Source organism: Microcebus murinus, chromosome 2 (assembly GCF_040939455.1).
Source record: "Microcebus murinus isolate Inina chromosome 2, M.murinus_Inina_mat1.0, whole genome shotgun sequence".
In the NCBI taxonomy this organism is placed as follows: Eukaryota; Metazoa; Chordata; class Mammalia; order Primates; family Cheirogaleidae; genus Microcebus; species Microcebus murinus.
This window is the reverse complement of record NC_134105.1, coordinates 19,015,058-19,042,789: the sequence shown is the minus strand read 5'-3', so window position 1 is coordinate 19,042,789 and position 27,732 is coordinate 19,015,058. Positions and strand designations below refer to the sequence as shown.

Genomic DNA, 27,732 nt, shown 5'->3' with positions numbered 1-27,732 from the left:
AAAAAAACATGACTATCATTTTTCACAATCTTTTCCCCATAGTCAATGCAAATGAATCTGAAAAATACTATCTGACAGTTTATCTGTACCTAAAAGTTTCTCATTCAAAAAGTTATAAAACTATTTAGCACTGCCATTTCCCTTGCTTAGAAGGGAATTACATTCCCTACTAGGGTGATATATAAGCAATATGGTCCATTGTATCTCTTATCAGAAGGAAGCTATCCATTTCCACATTTCAGTACAATTACATGCATGGCTCCACTTACGAGAATGCTATCACAAATTATAGAGCATCTGTTTCTAGGAGATGCCTAGAAAGTTAAATTTACTGCTACTATTTTGGTAGACTGAGGTACAAATGTGATCTGCCCTCATGATTAACTCTAGTATACTCTGCATTAATAATTCCAGGATAGTTAATTTTGCTCTGTTTCATGACACAACAATACATCCCTAACTCCTTTCACAAACACCACATAGAGGACCTGAGAGTATGGGTAAATTCAAATCTATCCCCTTTCCTGGAAAAGTAAATCCATGTGCCTTTTGGGTCAAGAAGGAAAAACAGGGTACACACGACTCTGGCTAAGGCCACGTGCTTCTAAGAAGTACCTGTTTCCACCTTTCCATTCAAAGCGGGAAGTATACAAGCTGGGTGGGTGAGGAGGAGTGGGGAGAAGTATGGTGATATCACTTCTCCCAGTTGGACTCAGAGTCCTTACTTGAGCAGCTTGTGCTGACACCAGAAATGCTCTATGGTTCAAATATTATCCTATTTTTAATCTTCTCATGTAAAAAAAAGTTCTCTGACATTAGCTCAGTATGACAACTGATATAAGCAAATAAAGGATATATTTTTAAAAAGAAGTGGCAGTGTGAGAATTTAAAATCAATCACATAAAACAATCAGGAAAGGGGTAGGGGAGGGAAGTGTCCAGTACAACCTGGACAACCTTTCTTTCTGTCCTTACTTAAAAAGACAGACTATTCAAATCTTTGCTATCTCCCTTAAGTATCTCCTTAAATATTCTTCCAAGAAATCTTCCAAAAGGCACTTAACTCCATACTTATGCATTGAATTGTTTCACCTTAGCAATCAGTTTTTAAGACTCCAAGGTAACAAGAAAGAAAAGATCTGATTCTTTTACTAAAAGCTAGAGAATAGGACTATATTTTTTCAAGAGGCATAACTTTTACAAGAAGGACTGGCTAGGCTACCATTATTCCTTTATCAAGAAAAAGTTTCTTTTTTAAAAAATAAATAAAACTCTGGCTATACATAGTACAAAGTTCATACATAATATATCTGGAAAAAAACCCAAGAGATACCCTGAAGCAAAAGGTTTATTGGAGAGAGAAAGCCTCTTCCATTGTACCAAGACTTAAGGTGGCAGTTTTCAAAGTTCAGAAGGTGGCAGTGTATATAATTAATGCCAAACAATTTGCTCATGGGTATGGCAGGATGCAATGATGGACCAAAAAAAAATCATTCTGCACATTACACTGAGCAGTGACTACCACAAAAAAAAGAGTATTACCAAAAGAGAGAGAAAGAGAGAAGAGAAAGAGAAAGAGGAAGAGGAAGAAGAAGAGGAAGAGGAGGAGGAGGAGGAGGAGGTTCTAGAAGAGAGAGAAAGAGAAAGAGAGCTTGAAACTCCAAACACTCAAGCATGCAGTCATAACACAGCACAAACCAGGTGTTTCCATTCAGCCCACTGCAATCACACAAAGAAGGATAACTGTAATAAAATAGAGATTTCTTAAGAAAGCCTGCAATTCCCAGAGAACGACCAGGTCGCCAACCCTAACCCAGGACAACTCCATTTGCCATTGCTAGGGAGCCTCCTCATGGTCTGTCACGGAGAGGTGATAGCTCCTGACTTCTCAGACTTCTTGCTCTTGGACAAGGCAGCTGCCTGCTTCAGGAGCTCTCGGTTTTTGGCCTAAAAAAGTCAGCATAAGAAGGATGTTTTAAACATGATAGGATATGTTTTTTATGCAGAGTAAGTGCATATACTAAGGCAGACAATGTAGAGGGTCAGAAAGAGATGAACAATTCTAGAAGTGGAAAACAACAGAAAGCTCTAGGGCTTGACACTTTGTTCAGGGAAAAGAAAGTATTTGCTAGAGGTTAATCAGTGTACCTCAATCTCTTGGGACACACTGTTACAAAAGGATGCTTTATGCAATACAAACAAACCATGTAGTGCCTTAATGAGCTGGATAAACAGAATTTGTAATTGAGACATCTGGAATCACATCTGGTATATTCAAAACCAAAGAATACATTTATTAATTCCACTGTTTTCGAGGAGAAAAGATCAGAACACATCCAACAGTAAAACAATACAAAATATCTAAAAGAAGGATTAATGTGATTTGTCAATACTTTGTGAAAAAAGAAATCTAGGAGATGATTACTTAAAATATAATCAGTTAAGTAAACTAGAGTTACCTGCAATTGTTCTGTAACTTCTTTGTGGGTTTTCTCCATCTGGTTCATTTTGGCTCTCATCTGAGATTCCTGGTACTGAAAATCAGCCTTCAACTCTGTAATCTAAGGGGAAAAGAGGCAGAATGACCAAAAGAAATTTCTGTGTAATAAAAAATATTTTGCTCATCCCAGGGATGCAGGGATGGTTCAACATACGTAAATCTATAAATGCAATTCACCACATAAACAGAAGCAAAAACAAAGACCACATGATTCTTTCAATAGATGCAGAAAAAGCTTTTGACAAAATTCAACACCCTTTCATGATATGAACACTTAAGAAAATAGGCATAGAAGGGACATACCTAAAAATGATACAAGCCATATATGACAGACCCATAGCCAACATCATACTGAATGGGGAAAAATTGAAATCATTCCCACTTAGAACTGGAACCAGACAAGGCTGCCCACTATCTCCACTTCTGTTCAACATAGTGCTGGAAGTCTTGGCTACAGCAATCAGACAGGAAAATGGAATCAAAGGTATCCAAATAGGGGCAGAAGAGATCAAACTTTCACTGTTTGCTGATGATATGATATTGTATCTAGAAAACCCCAAAGATTCAACCAAGAAACTCCTGGAACTGATCAATGAATTTAGTAAAGTCTCAGGATACAAAATCAATACACAGAAATCAGAGGCATTCATATACGCCAACAACAATCTAATTGAGAACCAAATCAAAGACTCAATTCCCTTCACAATAGCAACAAAGAAATTAAAGTACCTAGGAATATACTTAACCAAGGACGTAAAAGACCTCTATAGGGAGAACTATGAAACACTGAGGAAGGAAATAGCAGAGGATGTAAACAGATGGAAATCCATACCATGCTCGTGGATCGGCAGACTCAATATCATCAAAATGTCTATACTACCCAAACTGATCTACAGATTCAATGCTATACCTATTAAAATCCCATCAGCATTCTTCACAGATATAGAAAAAATAATTTTACGCTTCGTATGGAACCAAAGAAGACCCCGAATATCAAGAGCAATTCTAGGCAACAAAAACAAAATGGGAGGCATTAATATGCCAGATATCAAACTATACTACAAAGCTGTAGTAATTAAATCAATATGGTATTGGCACAAAAATAGGAATATTGACCAGTGGAACAGATGTGAGAATCCTGATATAAAACCATCCTCATATAGCCATCTAATCTTTGACAAAGCAGACAAAAACATACTCTGGGGAAAAGAATCCCTTTTCAATAAATGGTGCTGGGAAAACTGGATAGCCACCTGTAGAAGGCTAAAACAGGACCCACACCTTTCACCTCTCACAAAAATCAACTCACGCTGGATAACAGACTTAAACCTAAGGTATGAAACTATTAGAACTCTAGAGGAAAAAGTTGGAAACACTCTCCTAGACATCGGCCTGGGCAAAGAGTTTATGAAGAGGTCCCCAAAGGCAATCACAGCAGCAACAAAAATAAATAAATGGGACATGATCAAACTACAAAGCTTCTGCACAGCCAAAGAAATAGTCATGAAAGTAAACAGACAACCTACAGAATGGGAGAAAATTTTTGCATCCTATGCATCCGATAAGGGACTGATAACTAGAATATACTTAGAACTCACGAAAATCAGGAAGAAAAAATCAAATAACCCCATTCAAAAGTGGGCAAAGGACTTGAACAGAAACTTTTCTAAAGAAGACAGAAGAATGGCCAACAAACATATGAAAAAATGCCCAACATCTCTAATCATCAGGGAAATGCAAATCAAAACCACAATGAGATATCACTTAACCCCAGTGAGAATGGCCTTTATCAAAAAATCTCCAAACAATAAATGCTGGCGTGGTTGCGGAGAGAGAGGAACACTCCTACACTGCTGGTGGGACTGCAAACTAGTTCAACCTCTGTGGAAAGCAATATGGAGATACCTTAAAGCGATACAAGTGAATCTACCATTTGATCCAGCAATCCCATTGCTGGGCATCTACCCAAATGATCCAGTGACACTCTACAAAAAAGACACCTGCACTCGAATGTTTATAGCAGCACAATTCATAATTGCAAGGCTGTGGAAACAGCCCAAGTGCCCATCAATCCAAGAATGGATTAATAAAATGTGGTATATGTATACCATGGAGTACTATTTAGCTCTAAGAAACAATAGTGATATAGCACATCTTATATTTTCCTGGTTAGAGCTGGAACCCATACTACTAAGTGAAGTATCCCAAGAATGGAAAAACAAGCACCAGATATATTCTCCAGCAAACTGGTATTAACTGAGTAGCACCTAAGTGGACACATAGGTACTACAGTAATAGGGTATTGGGGAGGTGGGAGGGGGGAGGGGGGCGGGTATATACATACATAATGAGTGAGATGTGCACCATCTGGGGGATGATCATGATGGAGACTCAGACTTTTTTGGGGGGGAGACTTTTTGAGGGGGGGAAATGGGCATTTATTGAAACCTTAAAATCTGTACCCCCATAATATGCCGAAATAAAAAAAATTAAAAAAAATATTTTTCTATCAAGTAACTAAATTGTCCCCCAAATTAATGAAATCCAGTCACTCCTACAGATCCATGCATGAATCAAAGCCAGGGTTCCATATCCTATTTTTTCTAAAGCTCTCCTGAAGATTACACAAAATCCTGAACTGACATTTCTTTCTTTTTTTTTTTTTTGAGATGGGGTCTCACTTGTTGCCCAGGCTGATCTGAAATTCTTGGGTTCAAGGGATCCTCCTGCCTCAGACCTCCCAAGTAGCTGGTATTCAGGAATGCACCACTCTGCCCAGCAGAACTGAGACTTCTGAAACTTAATCACTAGCAAGTTTTTAAGATTTCATGTGTTGGCTGGGTGTGGTGGCTCACTCGAAGTGGTAGGTGGTAATCCTAGCACTCTGGGAAGGCAAGGTGGGAGGATCACTTGAAGTCGGGAGTTCAAGACCAGCCTGAGCAAGAGTGAGACTTCATCTCTACTAAAAATAGAAAAATTAGCTGGGCACAGTGGTGCATGCCTGTAGTCCCAGCTACTCAGGAGGCTGAGGCAGTAGGATCGCTTGAGCCCAGGAGTTTGAGATTGTAGTAAATTATGATGACCCTACTGCATTCTACCCACAGAACCCAGGGTGACAGAGTGAGACTGTCTCAAAAAAATTGTTTTAAATAAAGTTTTTAAAAATGAAAAAAAAATTTAATTCCATCTATTAAAAAAAAGATTTCATGTGTTCAACCCTCCAACCACTCACCTCCAAATAAAACAATGAAATGACTGAAGGTTTAAGTGAAATCTTGAGAATAACAGCTGCAGCTAATTAGCGGACTTTTACCATGTTACAGAAAAACTGTTTGATTACATTACTTCATTCAATCTTTATGATAACCCTGTGGGGGAGTATTGCTGTTTTACAGATGGGAAAACCAAGGTTTAGAAAGGGTTAGGAACATAACCAAGATCATACATAGTGTTAGCAAGTGACAGAGCTAAATTTCAAACCCTAGGGCCCCTTTTGTTGACTATGCTATTCAAGGAGAACAGACAAGGGGCATCTATAATATTAATATATTTGAGAGGTGATATGTGAGCCGAGCTTTGAGGTACAGTAGCATCAGCCACAAAAGGTGAACAGAAGAGCATCCAAGCAAAGGGAACAGCATGGGCACAGGTAGAGAAGTGAGAGATAACTGAGGGATTATTCAACTGCCCAATGAGCCTGGAGAGTGGCAGGATATTAGGATAGAGATAGGCAGGCATGATGTGGAAGAGAATGTGTTCCAGGCTGAGAAGTGTGACCTTGATCCTGAGAGCTATGGAAAACAATCTGTTTTTGCTCCTTTAAAAACCCTAACTCTGCAAAGCAGTAGAAACAAGTGTTCGTTTTGTCTTTATTTTACAAAAATCCTTTTATGTGCCATCTGATCTAGCCCATGAAGAGAATATACTTGCGTCCACTTTGATCTGACAGTCATGGAGTAAAGTGGAAAGGACACAGGTCTCTTCCCACAAACTTCCATCTTACTGGCAGGAGAAAGCCTAACAGTAGAAAGAACAGTAGAATCAGAAAGACTTAGGTTCAATCCCTTGTTCTGCCATTTACTGGCTATGTGATTTGGACACATTATTTAACCTCTTTGGAGCTATTTCCTCATCTGCAAAATGAGGTAGAAATTAGATGAAAAGAATGTACACTGGCCAGGAATGGAGGCTCACGCCTGTAATCATAGCACTCTGGGGAGGCCAAGGGGGCGGATTGCTCAAGGTCAGGAGTTCGAAACCAGCCTGAGCAAGAGCAAGACCCCATCTCTACTAAAAAAATAGAAAGAAATTAATTGGCCAACTAAAAATATATAGAAAAAAATTAGCTGGACATGGTGGTGCGTGCCTGTAGTCCCAGCTACTCAGGAGGCTGAGGCAGTAGGATTGCTTGAGCCCAGGAGTTTGAGGTTGCTGTGACCTAGGCTGACGCCATGGCACTCTAGCCCAAACAACTGAGTAAGACTCTGACTCAAAAAAAAAAAAAAAAAGAAAGAAAAGAAAAGAATGCACATAAAGGATTTAACATTATAAATGTCTTAGATGGCCATTCAGAACCAATCACAGCATTCTGAACCTGGTACAAGACAACATACAGTCTTGGGAAAAAAAGATCAGGAGGAGGGAATTAGAATTCTAAGAGGGAAAATATTCATTCTTCATCTATGAAATTATTATAACTCTTACCTCAAAGGCTTGTTATAACAATAAATGAATTAATACATATAAAGCACTTAGAATTGAGGCAGGCACAAAGTAAGCATCCAATAAAAGTTAGCTATTATTATTATATTAAGGGAAAAATGAGATATTATTTAGAACCTGAAAATAAGATAAATAATGGACATGAATCAGAGGAAGGATATAAAAAAGTTATTTTAAAGAGGGAGGACAGGCTAGGTGCTGTGGCTCACACCTATAATCCTAGCACTCTGGGAGGCTGAGGAGGGAGGATCATTCAAGGTCAGGAGTTCGAAACCAGCTCTGAGCAAGAGCGAGACCCCATCTCTACTAAAAATAGAAAGAAATTAGCTGGACAACTAAAAATATATAGAAAAAATTAGCTGGGCATGGTGGTGCATGCCTGTAGTCCCAGCTACTCAGGAGGCTGAGGCAGCAGGATCACTTGAGTGCAGGAGTTTGAGGTTGCTGTGAGCTAGGCTGATGTCACAGCACTCTAACCTGGGCAACAGTGAGACTCTGTCTCAAAATAAAAAAGAGCGAGGATGACTCAGACCAGAATAAGACTGGTCTTACTCTGAGGATATTAAGGTACTAGAAATATTAAGATTGAAGATATTCTATGTGAAGATACGATATTAACACTGAAGATTTTAACTAAGATATTAATGTGTTTAAAGAATGGGTCAGTTACTAAGGGAGTTGTCAGCAATGGAAGCATAGTCATGTAAGAGTCATGGAAAAGGTCCTACTGGAATGCTGTCTAGTGAAGAGGAAGATCTGGCCCACATAGTTTAAGCACTAATGTCCCACAGACATGGTCATCCCCATGATAGAGATGGAGACATCAGGTTCTTTTAGCCTGACAGTATTGAACATTCCAATTACATAACTACCTCCTCTTGTCCCAACTCTATGCTCACTCAGCACCTTCTGATTACAACCTCCTAAGACAGCTCATCCTAAGAGTAGTATGCTGTCAAATGCCCCACTGTGAATTAAGATATGGACACCAGGGCTTTATTCATCAACTCTGTAAGCTTGGCTAACAAATGTCCTCTCTGAGAAGTGGAAGCTCCCTCTAAGTGCTGAGAAAAATCAGCTTTCTGAATGCACTTGACTGGAGTGGAATGACCAAAGTAACGCCATCTCAGGAGTCATGCTGGCAAACAGCTAGCCTCTCCCCAGGATATCCCAGCCTTGCCATGGGATCTCTGAAAGCGTCAATGGTAAGTACCTAACAAAAATCAGTTAAACAGAGTGAACATCATGTCCCATGCCATATATTTTACCCCAGCATCATTTTTGTTTGACAGGCATTAACTAAACCATACCTTTTTCTCTTTCTCTAAAATCATTTGATCCTTTTGATGCAACATCTTCTTTAGGGTAGCCACTTCTTCCTTCAGCTGGGCAATGATGACAAAGTGGTCAGTGCCTGGTGAGTCCAGAGCCAGGTCTGGGGAAAAGCTAAATAAAAAAATGGAGGGTAGAGGAAGGAAATCATAACTTGGATGGATAAACTTTTCTCTACTTGATACATCCTAGGCCACTTGACTGCAAGGTCCTCAAGGGCAGGAGAAACTATATGAATTCCCAGCAGTAAGCACATTGCTCTATACATGTGGGACTTGACAGCATTTGCTGAACTGCACAGGTGAGGTGATCATCACATAACTCTACCAACCAAAACCACAACCTGGCAACATTCCCTCAGCATTTTCTTTCACATTCAGGACTAAAATAAATGCTACATCCCAAGAGCCAAGGATATTACTTCAGGTCCATTAGAGATCCCCAGTGATTTACTGGTGAAATAGTCATAATTTTGTGATTGGATAATTAAATTCCAGATAAATTATAAACTGTAAGCTCATGCCTTTTTCTTTAATGCTCCCCATAGAGCTTGTCTTTTATTTATTTATTTATTTTTTAATTTTATTTAAATTGTTTTAAGAAATATTTTTCTTTTTTTTTTTTTACCACCTTTGTACATAGAGTTTGTACATAGAGCTTGTCTTTCAGCTCTTTGTCTTCTGCCCCAAAGCCCTGTGATATGGTGCAGCTGCTGAGAAGCTGTTGCATTCCTGCCCAGAGCAGTCAGTCCTTTTCAACAAAGATGAAATTAATGGGAAAGAAGCCAACTCCCCCACACTACAACTGGCCTGCAGATTGCCATCCCTAACATCAAGAAGCCTGCAGACTGTCATTTCCTTTTTGTTTGTTTGTTTGTTTGTTTGTTTGTGATAAGGTCTTGTTCTGTTGCCCAGGCTAGAGTACAATGGCATCATCATAGTTCAATGCAAGCTCAAACTCTTGGGCTCAAGTGATTCTCTTGCCTTAGCCTCCCGAGTAGCTGGGACTAAGGCAAGCACCACCACGTCCAGCTTATTTTTGTATTTTCTGTAGAGATGTTGTCTTGCTCTGTTGCCTAGGCTGGTCTCAAACTCCTGGCCTCAAGCAATCCTCCCGCCTTGGCCTCCCAAGATACTGGGATTACAGGAATGAGCTACTGTGCTCAGCTGTCATTTCCAATATTAAGAATTCTGTGACATTTAGTTAGGAAAGGAAAAAAGGTGGCAAGCTCCAGAGTCACATCACAACTTGGGTTTTCAACAGATTTCTCCCAGCAATAGCACTGGAGCCCTCTATGTTCTTTCAGCAGAGTCTCTTAATAAGGAAATTACATGTACAGTCTTGTTTACACATACAATGGGTAGATTTTAGGTGAGGATCCATAGCTTTCAATGGCTGGTCACAGGTGTCTCAGACACAAAACAAGTTAAGGAATCACAACCAAAAGGGTTAAATCCCATCCTTCTCTAGAAAATTCCCAAAGGAAGCTCTTTTCTTTTCTCAGGACAATCTTTTAGTAAAACAAACCTGTTTTTCCTAAGCATACATTAGAATACTGCCTATGTCAATACAGCAACAATTTGTAGTTCCCCCCTGCTATTGGGTCTTTCCTATTATCTTAAGCCATACCTAATAACCAGCATTTCTCTACACAGGAGAAAACTTCAAATAGCAAGCCTTATCACTGTATATACTTCCTCATAGTTACCAAGTCAAACATGTCTATGGCTAGAATCGGAAGCCATCGTCCACTGATAGGAATATTCCAACCCTCCCCCCCCCCAGTCTACATGAAACATATGAAAAGATGGCAGAGAAAGAACGAATCAATGCTTTCATAACTGATGAACATGCAAAATTACTGGATAACAAAAAGTAACTGCAAAATAATAAAACAAGGCATGCAGGAAAAAGTATTGAAAAGACTATCACAGTCTCCACCAATTCCAGATCTGGAAGTGCCCTTATATCTGCTTGAAAACCTACCAAGGACCTGTCTTCCCTCAACCTAACAGTCCATTTAAACCCATAACTAGAGCAATGAATGAAATGGAGTAATGAACTAGTATAAGTAACTTTTTGTCATCCCTAAGACTACCAATGCTCTGCTCTCTCTGCTTCTTGAGAGGATTCTTCCCATACCAATAAATTGTTGACAAACCAGTCCAGTCTATCCTGTCTTAGGGCCTGACCTCTCTAACTTTCTAATTCCTGGTTCAATAAGAATTGCCGGAAATGAAAAAAGATGGCTAGATTAGTAAGGCAGAAAATCCAGTCACTTTCCAGATACCTCCAATGACGGGGAACTCACTACTTCTCCAGGAAACTTATTATCTCTTACAAAAGCTCTTAATATAAGAACAATTTTCTCAGATTGAGCCAAAACCTGCTTCTCTGTGACCCTATATGTTGGTCTCGAGTCTGTTCTCAAGTAAGTCTGATCTTTCAGGCACATTTAAGAGGCAGAATAAAATAAAATTACATGGAAGAGAAAAGAACGCCCTTTAAAAACAATAAACCATAAAGTGTGCCTCAGTGTCACCCACTGTTGAGACTGCTTTTTTATTGTCTATGGAATAATAAACAAATATGCCTAAAAAGTAGCTGGTACACTTTCTCAAGGACAGAAAGCTAGAAATTAACTCATATTTTCCTCAAATTGAAAAGTTTTTGTTATAATTTCAACAAACAAATTAGGAAATATCAAGACAGAGGCTGTGAATCTTCTAAATATGAAAAAAAGAATAAGGCATCTTACAATTATAAAACCACTAGTGAAAGTTAAGATAATGTGTTCTGTCTATATGATACAGAAGGCTAACAGATAAAGAGGAGGAAAAATAATCAAATATGCCTCAATATTAAATAAGTAAGAGATGTGCTCACTTCGGCAGCAGATATACTAAAATTGAAACAATATAGAGAAGATTAGCAGAAAAAGAAAAAAATTTTTAATAAATAAAAATAAATAAATAAGAGGATAATGTGGTAGTACAGAAAGATCAATGGAAAAGTATTAGGAAGCAACATGCAGAGACATGGGGAATAAAAATAAAAGAATAAGAGCATAAATTTAAAAGTATATGAATATTTTAAAAGTAGATTCAGAAAGTGAATGTGATTAATTAAAAACTGTGAGGCAGTCACAACAATAGATATCTCATAATAAGACTGATTATACTTGCTACAGAATTGAACTGAAATAGGTATGCAGCACAAAAAAATGTTTGGCTTGCATGACATCTGAAAAGGACTGTCCAAAAAACAAAAGATTGTCAGAATGCTTTTTTCAAAGTAACGTCAGAGCAGAAAAAACACAAAAGTAAAAACAATAGCAAAATGTAACTTATCTTGTGCTATGAACATCTAAAAAAAAAAAAAAAAAGAAATGCAAACAAGTAGAACAGAATGTTAAGATTGGTAATGCAAGAACATTGAAATAGAATTTGTATATTTATGAAAATAATTTTTATGGCAGCAGAAAAGAGTTTCTAAATTTTCAAATTATAAGAGTAAATTGCATTTAAAAATCAGCATGTCATTTTAAGGAAAAAGTGATATTTTAATCTCTTTCCCAGAGGACATCATGAAATATCATGTACCTGAGTCAAGGATCATCCTACTTGAGGAAAACAGTCACTGCTGGTGACCAGATGCAATAAAACCATCTGAACCGAAAACATGAGTTTTTAGCTTGGTGTATCCATAGCAACAGACAGCAAGAATAGTGACAGTAGCTCAAGAACAAAATAAGCTAAAAGAAGATAAACTTTAAGGATTGGTTGGTTAAACTAGAGGATATGAATGAGCTTTTTCCAGACCATTCCAACACAGCCTGGATCATAAAGGAGCACAAAACAGAAATGATGACCCTAAAGCCAAGGATCCTGGCATAGGCCTTTATAAAGCAATTCAAAAAGTTCATTCCTTAAGGCAACGGACAATTTGTGCCACATCTACTTTCTTTACAACAGCCAGAATGGCTGCTCAGACAACAGTAAAGCTGACCAGAAAGAAGGTCTTTATGGTTCCTTCCCCCATGTAATCTAAATATCTAAATTAAGCTTCCTCTTCTTTTTTTTTTTTTCTTGTGAGACAGAGTCTCAGTTTGTTGCCCAGGCTAGAGTGAGTGCTGTGCCATCAGTCTAGCTCACAGCAACCTCAAACTCCTGGGCTCAAGCAATCCTCCTGCCTCAGTCTCCCGAGTAGCTGGGACTACAGGTACAAGCCACCATGCCCGGCTAATTTTTTGTTTCTATTTTTAGTTGACTGGCTAATTTTTTCTATTTTTAGTAGAGACAGGGTCTCGCTCTTGCTCAGGCTGCTCTCGAACTCCTAACCTCAAGCAATCTTCCCGCCTTGGCCTCCCAGAATGCTAGGATTACAGGCGTGAACAACTATGCCCTAAACTAAGCTTCTTGAATTAAAGTTTAAAATCAATGAAGCTAGCTATAAACATCTTGTAGAGTCTGGAATCAAGTTAATGAAAAAAGCAGTGGAAAAGAGTAAACTTCATAGATATTTTGTATTCCCCTAAATAAACAAAATTCAGTCCAGGTAAACCTGTATGTTGGTCTGCTCCCATATCCACCACGTGCTGGGAGGAAGAACTGTGAATGGCAGTTTTCAGAATGGAAATGCTTCTAAGAATTTTAGGGAAAAGTATGTCAGATAGTCTCACTTCAGGATGCCTGGGCCTAGAAGAACGGGGAAATGAATGGTTGGCCCCAATAGTGTTGGGAAGAAGCCCACTGTACCAACCCAGATGGGGTGCTCTGGATATTAAGACAAAGCAGCTTGTAAGGTGAAGCATCGCTGACAAGAAGAGAGGAAAGGGAGGAATAAAAATATGCATTTAGACAGGCCAATAATGAAACAAAAATTTAAACGCATCTCATTCTCTCCTGATCCAGCCTCTACACTGGGCTGGCTTTCTGAAAGTTAAGAAAGCATGGATCATCACTCACAAACTTAGTAACACTGTCTTGACCCAACTTGTCTCTGTTCTGCCTCTCGAAACCAACTCCTGCCCTGCCTGGAGGAAGCTATGGGCAGAGACCACAAAGAAATGCGTCCAGCTCTTCACTTTTTTGAATTCAACTGCTATTAAATTCAGTTACAAGTTCTGATCTTTTAATGACAAGATTAGATTTATAAACAAATATCAATATTGTTTATTTGTAAGCTATGAAGTGGCTAGTGTAGCACCCCAAAAGGTTTACTGACAGCCATAGACTAGCTCCAAGGCACACCCTAAAATGTCTTCCTGTTTCAGGAACTGTGTATGCATTTCAAATGTATGCGCACACATAATCCAACTGGCTCACCTGTCTCCATTAGTTGTGATGGACTCAAACTTGGACTTTTTCTTTGGGATTTCATTTTGAATTGAAGATGTAGAAAGTGTTTTCTGGCTTTTAATGGCAAAAATAGACATACACACATTAGAAAGCAAAGATTAATAAAATATCACAATGAAAGACTGTCAAATGGACCATGTAAGACAGCAGCTCTTCTATACAAGAGCTAATTATTCTTGCTTATTAAAATCTACCAACGATGTTGATTTTGTAGGTCCTAGATGCATAGGTAGCTATATAGTTTCCACAGGAAATTTGGCCTTAATTAAATATTACCTGTTTTACTATTAACCATGAGAAAAGAATCAATAAAACTTCAATAAGAAGTGTAATCTGTCTTACAGTTAGAAAGTACTTTTACATTGTCTCACATGCATCAGTGAGGTATAGATAAATTATTATCTCTACTTTGCAGAAACAGCTCATCAAAGTTAACTTATCTACTAAAAGATATACAGCTGGTTAGTAGAAAAGCTGAAACTAGAAACCAGGTCAACATATTTGTACTCCTAGTCACTGTATCTCTGTGAACCTACTGGTATCTCAGTCCCATAACAACACTAAAAACCAGTTTTAACCTCAATGAGTTCACCAAAACTGGTCCTAAAACAAAAGCTGGAAGCCTATCCTTGCTATGCAATCCTTTTACTCTGATGGATGTCCAGCTGCAAAGTCCAAAGGATTCTTCAGACCTTTCCCTATATGATCTCTCTTCAGTATTTGATACCACTGACCACTCCATCCTTCCTGAAACTTTCTCCTCACTTAGTCATCCTTTGACTTTTGACACAGAGGATAGTTCTCTATCCTTAAATATTAAATGCTTCTAGAGTTCTGTTCTCTGCCTCTAATCCAAGAGCAAGGTTTTAACAACTACCTATCATAGTGGTTGGAAATGATGCTCCCTAGAATACCTGCATTAGAATCATCTGGGATATTTATAAAACAATGTAGATTCTTAGACTCTACCCTAGATCCTACTGAATTAACCTCTTTGTGGGGCAGCAGGAATCTGCATTTTTTAATGGTATTGGAAGTGTCCATTAAAAAAGAAATCTGCATTTTAAATAATCCCTACTCCCAGTGATTCTTATGTGTTGCCAATGGCCCACATCCAGACCTCTCTCCTGAGTTCTAGGCTAAGCTCCTCTAAGTAATTCTTCTTGGTGCTTCAAATTCAACTTATCAAAACTGAACTTCTCTTCTCCTCTTCCTTTATTCTCTCTCACTTAAGGATCCCCCTTGCTCACCCAAGTAAGAAATTTGGGGGTTGTCCTTTACTCACTCAGCTCCTGCCATGTACTATCAGATTATATAAGTTTCTCATAATCCTCTCTTCAAAGCATCTTCCTTTTCCATCAAGTGAGAAGATGAGGTTCTTGTTGTGTGTGTGTGTGTGTTTTTTAAGAGACAAAGTCTTGCTCTGTCACCCAGGCTGGAGTGCAGTGGCACAATCTCAGCTCACTATAACCATGAACTCCTGGGCTCAAGTGATCCTCCTGCCTCAGTCTCCTGCATGGTTGGGACTACAGGAGGACACAATCACACCTAGCTAATTTTTAGATTTTTTTGTAGAGACAGAGTCTTGCTATGTTGCCCAGGCTGGTCTTGAGCTTCTGACCTAAAGTGATCCTCTTGTCTCAGCCTCCCTAAGTGCTGGGATTACAGGCACGAGCCACTGTGCCCAGTCCTGGCCAGGGTTAATTTTTAATGCAGATTTAGTCCCTCCCCTACCTGTATATCTTCAGTGGCTTCCCACTAACCCTAGGATCAAGTTCACACTCCTTACCAGGTCTGCAGAACTGCTTTTCCTCCCATTCCCCAGCTCCCAACCATAAACTCCAGCAACATAAGAACTCACAACTCTTCAGGGTTCCATGCAGTCTCATGCCTTCCCAAATGCTACTCTCTCAGCCTAGATGCTTCTGCCCATTCCTTAGCTGATGACTCCGACTCCAATGCCAGCTCTTCTCCAAGCCTGCTTCCCTTACGTCTCAAGGCAGTTAATTCCTACTGCCTCTCATGCCTGTATCTTGACATGTTTCCACTGTGGTAGCCATCACATTATATTGAAATGATTTGATTACAAGTCTGTCTTCCCTACCAGACTGCATATTTTTAGAGAGCAGTATGACTCTTCTATTCATTTCTGCATTCCTGGCAGAGTCCCTGGCCCATGAGATTTCTTAATAATGTTTGCTAAATAGTCATAATAGTAATAATAACAAAAAAATAACTAAAATGTATTGAATACTTCCTGTATGCCAGCTACAAAGCTAATCACTATGCATGCGCTATATAATTTATCTTCACAACAACCCCATGAGGTAACACTATTACTTTCCTCATTTTACAGATGAGAAAACTTGCCCACAGGGAACTTGGCAGAGCCAGGATTCCATCCAGAGCCAGCACTCTTAACAATACTACAGAGACTCTGAAAGGAAACTGGAAACAATGAAAGCACATTTTCTTGACTATATCCCACCAGGACAAGCCTAGAACATCTATTAACCTCCTGGCCAAATATAAATTTTAAAACTGTACCCGTCAGAAAGTGAAATGTCCAGTCTTCTAGGAAGATAACCCATTCTGTGAGGAGAACACTACATGTGAAAGTAGAGTAAGTTCCACAAACCTTTCAGACACAATACAAAGTCAGGAAAAAAAAAACAACAAAGTCAGGAAATCCTGACACGTTACAGAAATCTCTCTTGCCCTTAGATACAGAAATTATAAATTTTTTTTTTTTTTTGAGACAGAGTCTCGCTTTGTTACCCAGGATAGAGTGAGTGCCATGGCGTCAGCCTAGCTCACAGCAACCTCAAATTCCTGGGCTCAAGCAATCCTACTGCCTCAGCCTCCCAAGTAGCTGGGACTACAGGCATGCGCCATCATGCCCGGCTAATTTTTTTTCTATATATATTAGTTATCCAATTAATTTCTTTCTATTTATAATAGAGACGGGGTCTCACTCTTGCTTAGGCTGGTTTCAAACTCCTGACCTCAAGCAATCCACCTGCCTCGGCCTACCAGAGTGCTAGGATTACAGGCGTGAGCCACCACACCTGGCCCAGGAATGATAAAATATAACAAATGAGCTTCCTCCTACAGGCTAGTAACTGGAGAGAAAATAGGAAAATTTATGTGAGGTAGTATGTTCCATGACTGATTGTGTGAGTATTACATCTGACCTACCAGCACTTCTAGTCCTATCTCACACCTTGGGGTTACCTGGTATAATGGCCACCACCACTCAGGCGACTGTATTGCTCCTTCTCCTGATGGCCAGCACGAGAAGAACTGCTCAGGTGTTTCCTCTGCTCTTTGGTCTTCTGAAGGACCCGTTTGTATGAAAGTGTGCACAGCCAGCACAGCAATTTCCCATCTACCTGAAAGATGAGGAGACAAAGAACAGGAAATGTACTGCATTGCGTGAGAATGTGTCATCGTCAGGAGCTAGAATCTCTGGGTTCAGTCCTAGCTCTGCCACTTATGAGTTGTGTGATCTTGAGCAAGTCACAGGGGGCTGCTGAAAGGATTTAGTGACATAATGTAGATAAAGGACTTAGCATAGTGCCAGACACAAAAGAATTGCTTAATAAATATGAGTTGCTAATTTTATATATTAATAGCTTTTTGTTTCTCCTCAACTTAGCAAACACAGACTAGAGCAAAGTTCTCACAACAATTTCAAAAGATACAAATATGTCCACGGTGCTCACTAAGGAAAACTCAGTAGGAAGAAGAGATGAAATATAAAAATCTATATTCTAGGGCTATTTTTTAATTGATAAAATTTGTATATATTTACTGTACAAAACATATTTCAAAAATATGGATACACTATGGAATGTCTAAATTAAACTAATTAATAATATATTACCTCATCTCATTTTTTGTGGTGAGAACACTTAAAATCTACTCTCTTAGCCATTTTCAAAAATACACTGTTATTAACTATAGTCATTTTGTTGTACAATAGATTTCCTAAACTTTTTCCTCCTATGTAACTGAAATCCTTTGGCCAACATCTGCCCAACCCCATTCCCCATCATAGTTCAGTTTTTTTTTGTTTTTTTTTTGAGACAGAGTCTCGCTTGTTGCCCAGGCTAGAGTGAGTGCCGTGGCGTCAGCCTAGCTCACAGCAACCTCAAACTCCTGGGCTCAAGCAATCCTCCTGCCTCAGCCTCCCGAGTAGCTAGGACTACAGGCATGCGCCACCATGCCCGGCTAATTTTTTCTATATATATATTAGTTGACCAATTAATTTCTTTCTATTTATAGTAGAGACGGGGTCTCGCTCAGGCTCAGGCTGGTTTTGAACTCCTGACCTCGAGCAATCCGCCCGCCTCGGCCTCCCAGAGTGCTAGGATTACAGGCGTGAGCCACCGCGCCCGGCCCATAGTTCAGTTTTAATACCTTAAAAATGGCTCACAAAATGGTATGCTGAAAACCTTCTCTCAGATGGAAAGAAAGACCATGGATGAGTAGCTTCCAGGAACCTAGTCCCTAGTGAACTATGGCACTGTTTGAACTAGAAAAAGTCAATTCCTTTGAGCAGAAGTTCCTCTGTACCAGGGCGCAGTGCACAAAGCTAGGAAAGTATAATGTGGCCTCCACCACCCTCCGAAACTGGGATGCCTTTGTGCAGCATTCAGACTGCAAAACCATTATAAGGAAGTCTGGGACAGGTGCTAGGCAGGCAGGGCTGGTAAATTATTCAGGTTGGGAAGGGAGTATGCTGATACTTTATGGAATTTTATAGCTTTCATTTCTTATTCCTGAAATTATCTCATGCCCCATCTTGAATATGGGTAGTCTACAACATCATTTATCTTAAGTGTTTATCTTATCAGCAAAATCTTTGCTCCCCAACCCAACTGATTATCCTACTTCCAATAAACCATTTCCACATAATCACCAGAGGGCTTCTTCATCGTAAATCTCATCATATCCTCCCCCTCAAACCCAATGGTTTCTCATCATATCTAGCATAAAATCCAAACTTTGTACCATGGCCTATGTTTACTTAACTATAGCCCCTACTTGCCTCTATAACCTTCTTTCCTTTCCCTTCCCCTTCTTCACTCTGCCTTCTTTCTGTTCTTCCCATGTACCAGGCTCATTTCTGCCTCAGGGTTTTTTCATAGCTGATCCCTCTCCCTGGAATTTTGCCCTCCAGAGCTTCCAATGGCTGCTACCCTCTCACCTTCCTAGTTCTCCTCTTGGGCCAGCTGTGGCCCACGCCTATACCCCCAGCACTTTGGGAGGCCAAGGTGGGAGAGATCACTTGAGGCCAGGAGTTCTCCTTTAAAAACAAACTTTAAAAATACAGGCCTGGCGGGCAGGTGGCTCAGGCCTATAATGCTAGCACTCTGGGAGGCCAAGTGGCGGATCATTTGAGCTCAGGAGTTCAAGACCAGCTCTGAGCAAGAACGAGATCACATCTCTACCAAAAATAGAATTAGCCCGGCATGGCGGTGCATGCTTGTAGTGCCAGCTACTCCAGAGGTTGAGGCAGGAGGATCACTTGAGCCCAGGAGGAGAGGTTGCTGTGTGCTAGGCTGACGCCATGGCACTTTAGTCTGGGCAACAGAATGAGACTCTATCTCAATAAATAAATAATAAAAAAGAGAATCTTCTGAGAATTAAACTATCAAAAACAAATAATCACAGATAACAGATTGAGTACTTATCATGTACCATGGTATCATGTACCATGTTCCACTGTAAGGGCTTTACACATAATAACTTGATCTTTGTGACAACCCTGAGGGCTGATCATTCCCATTTACAGATGAGGAAATTGAGGCACTGACAGATTAACATGTCCAAAGTCACACAGCTAATAAGTGACAGAACCAAGATTTCAATCCACATATTCTGGGCCTACATTACCCACTCTAAATCCCTAAATTTAGCTCTTGTCTCTTAAAGTTTATGAACATGTGATTGTGAATGTCTAAAAATATCCAAACCCTTAAAACAAGATTGTCACTAATAAAGTAGAAATGTAATGAATTCTAGTATAATCATCTTAATAAAATTTGGCTGTTCCAATTAATAATAATATAGGTACCATCTATTGAGTTATTAATATATTATGTGCCAGGCTCAATACTGAGTGTTTTATATACATATTTCAATTAAATTTCCCCATGTCCCTGAAAAGTAACTACTGTTATTCCCATTGGGAAATATGAAGAAATCTATGTATGACGAGGATGAGGAACTTGCCCAGGATCATTCAGCTAGCCCCAGGAGTGGGATGGGACCCAGGTTTGGGGAACTACAAAGCTTGTGCTACCTCCTGATTACTAACTCAGCTTTTCTAGTATCTTGATTTAGGGAAGAGGTACCCTGGTTGGCAGGCAGGAGTATTCTGTTCACTGGAAAGTTATATCTTTCCATTATAAATTAATTAATTTGGTTAGCAAGAGTCAGCCATTCTCAAAAACATCTCTGGCTGCCAAAAAAGTTTCTGAACTACATTCTTTAATTCAATGAATATTTACTGAACACCTACCATTGCCAGACCACTGAAAATATAGCAGAGAACAAGATGGACAAAGAGATCACATTCTAGTGGGGAGTGGACAAACATGTAAGCAAATAAACAAGACAATTTTTCATGATGTCACATGCTACGAAGACAATAAAACAAGAGTGATATGATAAAAGAGTTACTGAGGGAGTTAGTAAAAGAAGGTCTCTGTGAGCAGGCAGTATCTGAGCTGAGACCTGACATGAGGAGCCAGTTATGATACTCCGAAGAAGAGTGTATCAGGCAAAAGGACAGCCAGAGCAAAGATGGGAATGAGACTGATATGTCTGATGGCCTAAAAGGTGGCCAGGATGTCCGGAATAAGGTGAGAGGTGGGAAATGTAACAGAAAATGAGACTGAGAGCTGGATATGGGCCTTGCAGGCCATGGAAAGCATTTGTATTTTATTCTAAGCACAACCAGAAACCACTGGAGGATTTTAAGCAGGAGAGTAAAATGACCAAGGCATCACTCCTCCACATAGAACCTTCCTTTAATGTCATCTTCTTGTGATTTTTAACTTCAACAGACAGAAACATTCAAAGAGCCAGACAGTAAAACTGGTCATATCACTCCATCTTGCTTAAGTCACAATCTCTTCTTTACAGAGTTCTATAGAATTCTACCAATCACCATTTCACTTATGTGAAGTAATCACTATAATTCAGATTCTCATGAAATGTTAGAATATAATGATCCACATCAGATGAATAAAGAAAAAAAAATCTGAAAGTCTTCTTTCAGTTTAATAACAGAACCAGGAAAGAAAGTGGGAAATCTTTCTTTGTTATATGTCTTTTTAACAGAATTGGGCCACCTTAATTTCTCTGAAAGGAAAAAAAAAGTCATGAAAAACACAGAGATTTACCTTCTTTCTATCATCTTTCCTGTCAAATGCACACTGTTGCTTGCACTGTTCACAAGAATAGGGTGGTCCATACTTCTTCTCTGAATTTGTGCAACGCTGGCATTTATTGCCAATAAATGCTGCAATGATGTTGCAATACTGACAAGGTTTGGGCTAAAAGAGGGAGGAAAAAAAGTGTCAAGTATTATTATCATAAAATACTGTATGTCTTTTTAAAACCAATAATCCTAGTCCATTAATCATGGCAAAAATGTATTCCCAACTTCTTAAATTTGCTTTTATATTGATCAAATTGAAGCCCAATTCTTAACACTATGTAAAACATTTTTCTACAAAGGACTATTGATTTTAAAATAAATAAATGAACAAATAACAAAAAAACCATTAGAGTGTATGCTGAAATTTCTATGAGAAATCCAACAGAACCAGCTCTGTGAGGAAACTAGCGAATGCTTCCAAATTTCTGAAAAGGTGTCTTTGCTATTATCAGTGTATAAACATGCTGGGAGAACACCTTCAGGGATATAGTATCCTGAATCCTAAAACTAAGAGAAAAAAAAATCATGCATCAAAATGAATACTCAACTGTTACCAAACCAAGAGGTCAAATCACAGAATTCATCTAATTCATCTTTCCCCTTCTCATTCCGTATCGGTCACTAAAGACCTCTCAAGGAAAATTATAATCTTAATCCTGGCACAGTGACTATAAACAGAGAACTCCTTAACAGTAAGTATTAGCTAAATTTGAAAGCTGAAGTACAGTATTAGATATATTACATATAACTATTCATTCTAACAAAAATATTTTATTGACATTAACAGTCCACAGAAGGTAAGGTTCCAAGAGACCCAAGTACACTTTTAGGTTCAGAGAAATCCTACTTACCGTTCCATACAACTGCACATTCTGAGCACATTTCTTGCATATTGTATTGGTTTTACTGTTAAGGAAGAGACACAAAGCTTTTGTTAGAACATCTAAAAAATGATTCTTCTTTAAGCCAAAGACATTTATTTGCTCATTGCTAAGGGACAAGGTGAAATATGGTCCAGACACCTGGTTAACAGAAGTTTGAGTATCTGGCCAATAACTCTTAATCATTATGTGGTTATAAATTTTTTTTTTTTTTTTTTGAAACAGAGTCTCACTTTGTCGCCCAGGCTAGAGTGAGTGCCGTGGTGTCAGCCTAGCTCACAACAACCTCTAACTCCTAGGCTCAAGCGATCCTGCTGCCTCAGCCTCCCGAGTAGCTGGGACTACAGGCATGCACCACCATGCCCAGCTAATTTTTTCTATATATATTAGTTGGCCAATTAATTTCTTTCTATTTATAGTAGAGACGGGGTCTCGCTCTTGCTCAGGCTGGTTTCGAACTCCTGATCTCAAGCAATCTGCCCGCCTCAGCCTCCCAGAGAGCTAGGATTATAGGTGTGAGCCTGAGTCACCGCGCCTGGCGCCTGGCCTGTGGTTACAAATTTTATTATCTCAAATAAAATGAGGCTTTCGGCCGGGAGTAGTGGCTCACACCTGTAATCCTAGCACTCTGGGAGGCTGAGGCGGGCTGATTGCTGGAGGTCAGGAGTTCGAAACCAGCCTGAACAAGAGCGAGACCCCGTCTCTACTATAAATAGAAAGAAATTAATTGGCCAACGAATACATATATAGAGAGAAAAAATTAGCTGGGCATGGTGGCGCATGTCTGAAGTACCAGCTACTTGGAAGGCTGAGGCAGGAGGATCGCTTGAGCCCAGGAGTTTGAGGTTGCTGTGAGCTAGGCTGACACCATAGCACTTACTCTAGCCTGGGCAATAAAGTGAAACTCTGTCTCAAAAAAAAAACAAAAAACAAAAAACAACGATGCTTTGGTTAAAATGGAGAGTAAAACCAGGCATGGTAGTGCACGCTTGTAGTCCCAGCTACTCAGGAGGCTGAGGCAGGAGGACTGTGTGAGCCCAGCATATCAAATACAGCCTGGGCAACACAGGAAGACCCTGTCTCAAAAAAAAAAAAAATTAAAATTCAACACAATGGCAAGTAAGTTATTTCTGATTAAAACATCCTCAAGTATCACTAAGTAAAATTATCACATATGGGGAAGACCCTCAAATTATGTTAAACTGAAATGGACTAGTATAAAAAATTAATTATTCTTAATTCTAGTGAATACTTGAGAAAATTGAGATGAGAAATAAAGTATGTGTTTAGAATATAAATTCAGATATTCTATCCATGTTTGCCTTAATCCATCTGTGTTCTCCTTTACAAGTAAAAGCATATGAAAGCCTCAGGGGTGGGGAAAAAGACACTATGACCATAAAAACGTCCTTTGCCTTGTGAAGAACCAACAGTTATAATATTAAGTAAATGCCTGAAGTAATAAAGCTACCTAGGAAAAAAACATCTTCGAATAAAGGCTAACCCTTCACTTGGGGAGGTATAGAAAAATGTTTGATGTGTAAGAACAGTTTAAATACTTTGAGGCTAAAAATAAACTCACATAAAAATCTAGTCTATCCTCTATTTTGTGATTATTTTCCCATAAAATTCCTATGAATATGACCATAAAGTTAAATAAAAGAAAAATTTCAGAGTCAAAAATATTTAAATTAGGCTGGGTGCAGTGGCTCATGCCTATAATCCTAGCACTTTGTGGGGCTGAGGCTAGAGAATCACTTGAGGTCAGGCGTGCACGACCATCCTGAGCAATATTGAGACCCTGTCTTTCCTAAAAATAGAAAAAATTAGCTGGATGTGGTGGCACACACCTGTAGTCCCAGCTACTCAGGAGGCTGAGGTAGGAGGATCACTGAGTCCAGGAGTTTGAGGTTGCAGTGAGCTATGATGATGCCACTGCACTCTAGCCAGGTGACAGAGCAAGACTTTGTTTCAAAAAACAATTTTATTTTTTAAAATTAAAATAAGATAATAAGGCTAGGCACTGTGGCTCACACCTGTAATCTTAGCACTTCAAGAGGCTGAGACAGAGGGATTGCTTGAGGCCAGGAGTTAGAGATCAGCCTAAGCAACATAGGGAAACTCTGGCCAGGCGTGGTGGCTCAATCCTGTAATCTTAACACTCTGGGAGGCACAGCGGGAGGATTGCTCAAGGCCAGGAGTTCAAGACCAGCCTTAGCATGATTGAGACTCAATCTCTACTAAAAAATAGAAATAAATTAGCTGGACAACTAAAAAAAAAATATATATATATATATATGTAATCCTAGTGGCAGATAAGATAGTTTGAGCTCAGGAGTTCAAGACCAGCCTGAGCAAAAGCAATACCCTGTCTCTACTAAAAAAATAGAAAGAAATTACCTGGACAACTAAAAGTATATACATTAAAAAAATTAGCCGGGCCGGGCGAGGTGGCTCACGCCTGTAATCCTAGCACTCTGGGAGGCCAAGGCGGGCGGGTAGCTCAAAGTCAGGAGTTCGAAACCAGCCTGAGCAAGAGCGAGACCCAGTCTCTACTATAAATAGAAAGAAATTAATTGGCCAACTAATATATATAGAAAAAATTAGCTCGGCATGGTGGCGCATGCCTGTAGTCCCAGCTACCCGGGGCTGAGGCAGGAGGATTGCTTGAGCCCAGGAGTTTGAGGTTGCTGTGAGCTAGGCTGATGCCATGGCACTCACTCTAGCCTGGGCAACAAAGTGAGACTGTCTCAAAAAAAAAAAAAAAAAAAATTAGCCAGGCATGGTGGCACATGCCTGTAGTCCCAGCAACTAGAGAGGATGAGGCAGGAGGATTACTTGAGCCTGGGAGTTTGAGGTTGCGGTGAGCTAGGCTGACACCATAGCACTCTAGTCTGGGCAACAGAGTGAGACTCCATCTCAAAAAAATAAAAATAAAAAAATAAACTAGCAAATAGACCCCACCCTGCTAAAGGCAGTATCACCTAAAATTATAAAAGTTCCACAAAAGTCTAACTTGCTATACCAATAAATCACTTTGCTGCTATGGAAAAGTCCCCCAGAGATGTTTGGCCACTCATACCTAAGTGTTTTTCACTCTTTAAAAAATGAGATTCACACAAGGAAAGTGTAAAGGCAAGTAAGTTTCAAATGGGATTAGGGCTAACAAACCCTTTACCAGGATTGTTATGGTTCAAAAAGTACCTACTTGGGCTTAAAAATTCTTCAAGCTATGTATATATACATATTGGAACGTGAGGCTCATGTTTTACCATTGTGGGATGGGTTTCTTTTTTTTTTCTTTCCCCAGCTGACACCTTCATTTCATACCATGGGATTGGTTTCTTGTGCCAAAAAGATTATAACCACAATATAAAATGATCAAGGGTCTGAAAAATAACTTCAAAACTTTAAGTAATCAAATGGAACAATATGTTTATTATACACCCTGCAGTGTGTATCTCACTCCACAAACAAATTAACTGAAGACGGACTACAGATGAAATATTTAGAAACTGTAGACTCGGGGTATAATACAGAATCGGTGTATAATGTAATTGATTACAGGTCTATACATGAAATGCAATCAATTACAGATTTTGAGGAAAAGCCTATTAACATCTTTCATGGTCAAGGAAACTCTACCTCTCCTGCTGGTACTCAGTCCTGCAGTAGGTGCACTTCACAACAGGGTGTGCAATCCGACATTCCTGAAATGAAATGAGGATATAATTTTAAAAGCCAGTAACAAATGGAAACAGCCCTCAGTAGGAAGCAGAAGACCTGAGTACTATTCCTAGCGTAGCTACTATGCTTGAGTGAGTCACTTAAACTTTCCGGGCCTTATTTTTCTCCTCTGTAATGTCGGCATCATTGCTGTGCTGTTGATGTGGGAGTTAAATAAGAATTTATATGAAACTAGTCATAAATTATAAAATAAACATGCATGAATAAGCCCCAGATGGGGAATCAGAAGCCCTGAATTCTAAGGCCTGGTTCTTCTGCTACTGTGTGATTTTGAGCTGGCTTACTCATGAAAGTGTTGAATTAAAATCATTCTTTTTTATGTATACAAAGCTTCTTTAAAAATAAATACATACTATATATATATGTTTTGTTTCGGGGTTTTTTGTGACCAAAAAGGGCACTCAGCACTTGCGTTCTCTCAGACCTGGTAAACAAACAGTGGCAAAAGTTAAGTCATGGACATCTGAGGCAACAGGGACATACAATTACGAGTTATCCAAATCAGAGACACAAACTCTAGATTATCTGGGTCTATCTCAACATAACTCTTTAGCCGGTTTAGTGACTTTTTAAATGTTGCTTCAGAGCACCTCTATCTATTCACTTAAATAGGCAAAGTGGAAGGAAGCAACTAAAAAGAAAAACAGAAGTTGGACCTTCAGGGGTAAAAAAAAACTGATCAGCAGCTGGTTAGGGTGAGGATCGAAGGCCACCAACTGGATACTGAAAAGATCTGTGTGCTTGATTGTGGGGCTTTTAAAAAAATAAAACCTTGCCACCTCTGATACTGAGACTGGCTGAAAATTGCCCGTGAGGCGCCAGAGTTCGAGACACTCCTCCCAAGCAGCACCCAACTCTGGAGTTCAGTCCCAGGAGGGACAGGAGGTCCCACAGTCTGTAACCACGGAGACTACGGCAGCAGTGAAGGCAGACCAAAGGGATCCCCGGGGTAGACGGTCAGGGCAAGCAGGAGATCCGCTTTCCCCTCCCCCGACCTGACGGGGTCCAAGAACAATCCCCCGCGGTTGCTAAGCACCCGGACACGCCGGCCGCCGGGGCCTGGACGCGGCCCGGGACTCCCCCACGTGCCCTGCCTGCCCCCAGCGGGGTGAGTGCGGCTCCTCAGCTAGGCGGGCCTGCCACGCCCTGCCCTGTGGACCCCGCCGGCGTCCCCACAGAACCGGGAGCTCCGGGCCGCGCCTCCTGCGTTCCCAGTTCCCGGCCGCCGCCCCAGCCCGCGCACCTTGCACAGCTGCTGCCCCTGAGACAGCGCCTCGAAGGGGAAGCGCTGGTGGCATTTGGTGCAGGCGTAGAGCGCCGCCATGTCCGGCCCGGGCCGTGCTCACCGCCCCGCCGGCCGGCCCACAGCTTTATCTGACAGTCTGAGGCACAACCAGGCGGCAGCAGGCTGCGGGCTGCGGCAGGCGGGAGGGCCGGCGCGGGCAGACCGGGGCGGACCCGGGCGGGCTGGGGCGGGCGCGTTGGTGCTAGATGCCTGTTCACTGGTTCACTTCAACGTCGATCAAGCAGGAAGGGGCGGAACACGGAGCTTTTGGCGACACTGATTCGGTCTGAACTGGAGTACGCCACTGTGACGCGCGAGGCCGCGATTATGTAAAGCGCAGTCACGCGGGGGGCGCCGCCTGGAGGAACTGTCTTCCCACCCGAACCTAGGAAGCGCCCAGGCTCCTCCCACTTCTTCTCAGCCTTCCCGCCCTCGCTCCGCCTCTCCTCGGCC

The 27,732-nt window shown here is 40.3% G+C and overlaps 1 protein-coding gene across 2 annotated transcripts; it reads right to left on the bottom strand.

The window, feature by feature from the left end:
• Positions 1-1,329: 1,329 nt before the first annotated feature.
• FAM76A (family with sequence similarity 76 member A) lies at positions 1,330-27,732 on the bottom strand. 2 transcript variants are annotated; one of them, XM_012750800.3, is made up of 9 exons: positions 27,238-27,732; positions 25,893-25,957; positions 22,218-22,272; positions 21,329-21,481; positions 17,148-17,305; positions 13,881-13,967; positions 8,532-8,667; positions 2,459-2,560; positions 1,330-1,946 (listed from the first exon to the last, which is right to left on the bottom strand). In XM_012750800.3, the coding sequence occupies exons 1-9, from the start codon at positions 27,316-27,318 to the stop codon at positions 1,860-1,862; spliced, it is 924 nt and encodes a 307-aa protein (XP_012606254.1). In that variant the 5' UTR covers positions 27,319-27,732; the 3' UTR covers positions 1,330-1,859. The 2 variants fall into 2 exon arrangements, with proteins under 2 accessions (XP_012606254.1, XP_012606255.1); XM_012750801.3 differs by lacking the exon at positions 13,881-13,967.